Source organism: Fukomys damarensis, unplaced genomic scaffold (assembly GCF_012274545.1).
Source record: "Fukomys damarensis isolate Sample0158 unplaced genomic scaffold, DMR_v1.0_HiC HiC_scaffold_39, whole genome shotgun sequence".
In the NCBI taxonomy this organism is placed as follows: Eukaryota; Metazoa; Chordata; class Mammalia; order Rodentia; family Bathyergidae; genus Fukomys; species Fukomys damarensis.
The window spans coordinates 49557264-49559055 of NW_022900951.1; the positions used below are offsets into that span (position 1 = coordinate 49557264).

General features: G+C 39.8%; 1 protein-coding gene across 4 annotated transcripts in view; it reads right to left on the reverse strand.

Annotated features, from left to right (window-relative positions):
• The window catches only part of Arhgef9 (Cdc42 guanine nucleotide exchange factor 9), a 209908-nt gene that overhangs the window by 176652 nt on the left and 31464 nt on the right, over positions 1–1792 (reverse strand). Inside the window, exon 1 of one of the 4 annotated variants that reach the window (XM_010632213.3) lies at positions 1634–1706. The exons of 1 other annotated variant lie outside the window; for it this stretch is intronic. Coding sequence is in view for 2 of the 3 variants with exons in the window: in XM_019208685.2 (XP_019064230.1) it covers positions 1623–1631 (9 nt within the window). In the remaining variant the exon portion in view is untranslated. Of the gene's footprint in view, positions 1–1622; positions 1707–1792 lie in introns of those variants that run through there. 2 more of the 4 variants (XM_019208685.2, XM_033760161.1) reach the window with 2 other exon arrangements.

The following is a 1792-nucleotide window of genomic DNA, read 5'->3' on the forward strand; positions in this document are numbered from 1 at the left end:
TCCCCAGATCACACTTATACCATGGTACCAAATGAAAAAAAAAAAAACCACACACACACACACACACACCTCAGTTTCTTACCCAGTCAGACAGCTGGTTTTGAGCCTCAAAACCTATACTGACAGCATGAAATAATACCGAGTCCTGTGGTCAGGACAATTTGAACATCCCTCCCCACTTCACATCCCAGCTCCCTTCATAATCATTTCCAAAGAGATTGAACAACAGGACATAGAACTTGACAGCATAATGCCAGCAGATCTGCACATCACACAGGAGCAGCCGCCTACATGAGTGCAGGGGGAGCATGTGTGTATATGTGTATGTGCCCTGATTCACTGCTACATGAACCAAAAATAGCACTATTTCAAAACAGGTAAGCAACGCAATGAGGAAGATCTGCCTACATCAGCAAGGGAGAAAAAATGTATTATGCACAGTGGAATCACAGTCAATTTCCTAGCTTTGCCAAGAGATTTCTCAGCAAAAATAAACATAAAAATAATAACAGCAATAACAACAACCATTACCACTACCATATGATACACAAGAAGACCTATTTCAAATAGGAATGTTGCTGCCAGCTCATGTTTCCCAAGCTCTCATCCAATTCCATCCAGACTTTTTTCTTGGTGCTCAAAACTCTTAATTTAACATATTACGTACTTCCAGTTATGGAGATTATTCAATTAGAGATACCTCTGCTCTTAAAGCAACAAACAAGGATGCAAACAGTAACACCACCACTTTCTCACAGCACTATCAAGTTCTTTAAAAATGTAGTTCAAGAATAACATTACAAATGAGATTAGCACCAAAGGATCATATTCAACACAATTATTCCCAAGGTAGGTTAAAAAAAATGGCTTTTGTTTTCTAGATTAGACATAGAAAAATCCTCCAACTCAAATCCAGGGGTACAATCTCTGGAAAACGGAGTTCAACGTCTCCTGTCAAAGTCCTCTCTTGCCAATTCAATACACCAGAGAATACTTTTATGTTCCATTGCATGATTCCAAAGAAATTGACGTTTAAGGCTGTAAAACATGTTTTAAAGGTGACTTCTTTTCAAATTGGAAACCATGAACCCTGTACAGTAAACTGAGATTCAAAGGACACAGTCACCAATTGCCACCTCAAGGAACCCCACTGCATCACTTCCCAACTTTTTGCCTCTCATTACAGAATTTTTAAAAAATCATTTCCCCTAAATCCATTTATTACATTGGTATTTCCCCCTCTAAACATCTAGTACAAGACTGCCTTTCTTGGGCACCAAAATTTCATCATGCTGTTCCACAAACTCCTTCCTTCACAACACCCCCCACCGGCCCCAAACAAACCCAAATGCACTCTGGTTGGCAAGAGAGAAATTTTGACTAAAATTCACTAATGGAATTTAAAGGTAGTTTTCAAGAAAATGTAGACAAGACACCACAGAGAAGTCACTGGTAAGGAAAGCAGAGCTTGCTCTATGAACGTCACATAGATGGAGAATGCACACAGGCATGCACACTTAAATAGAAAACATTTCTTTATGAACAATTTCACTCAAGCAATTATTCACAAGGCATACTTAAAAGACAAGACAGGACAAAAGATTTAGGGAGAGATAATATACCAACGTCATACATATCACAGCGAGGCCATGTTGAAGCTCAAAACGTTTCCCCCCAGTAAAAAAGCTTGTTCTCTCTCCCTCTCTTTTCAGGTCTCTCTCTCTCTCTCTCTCTCCCTCTCTCGCTCTCTCTCTCTCTCTCCCTCTCTCTCTCTCCCTCTCTCTCTCTTGCT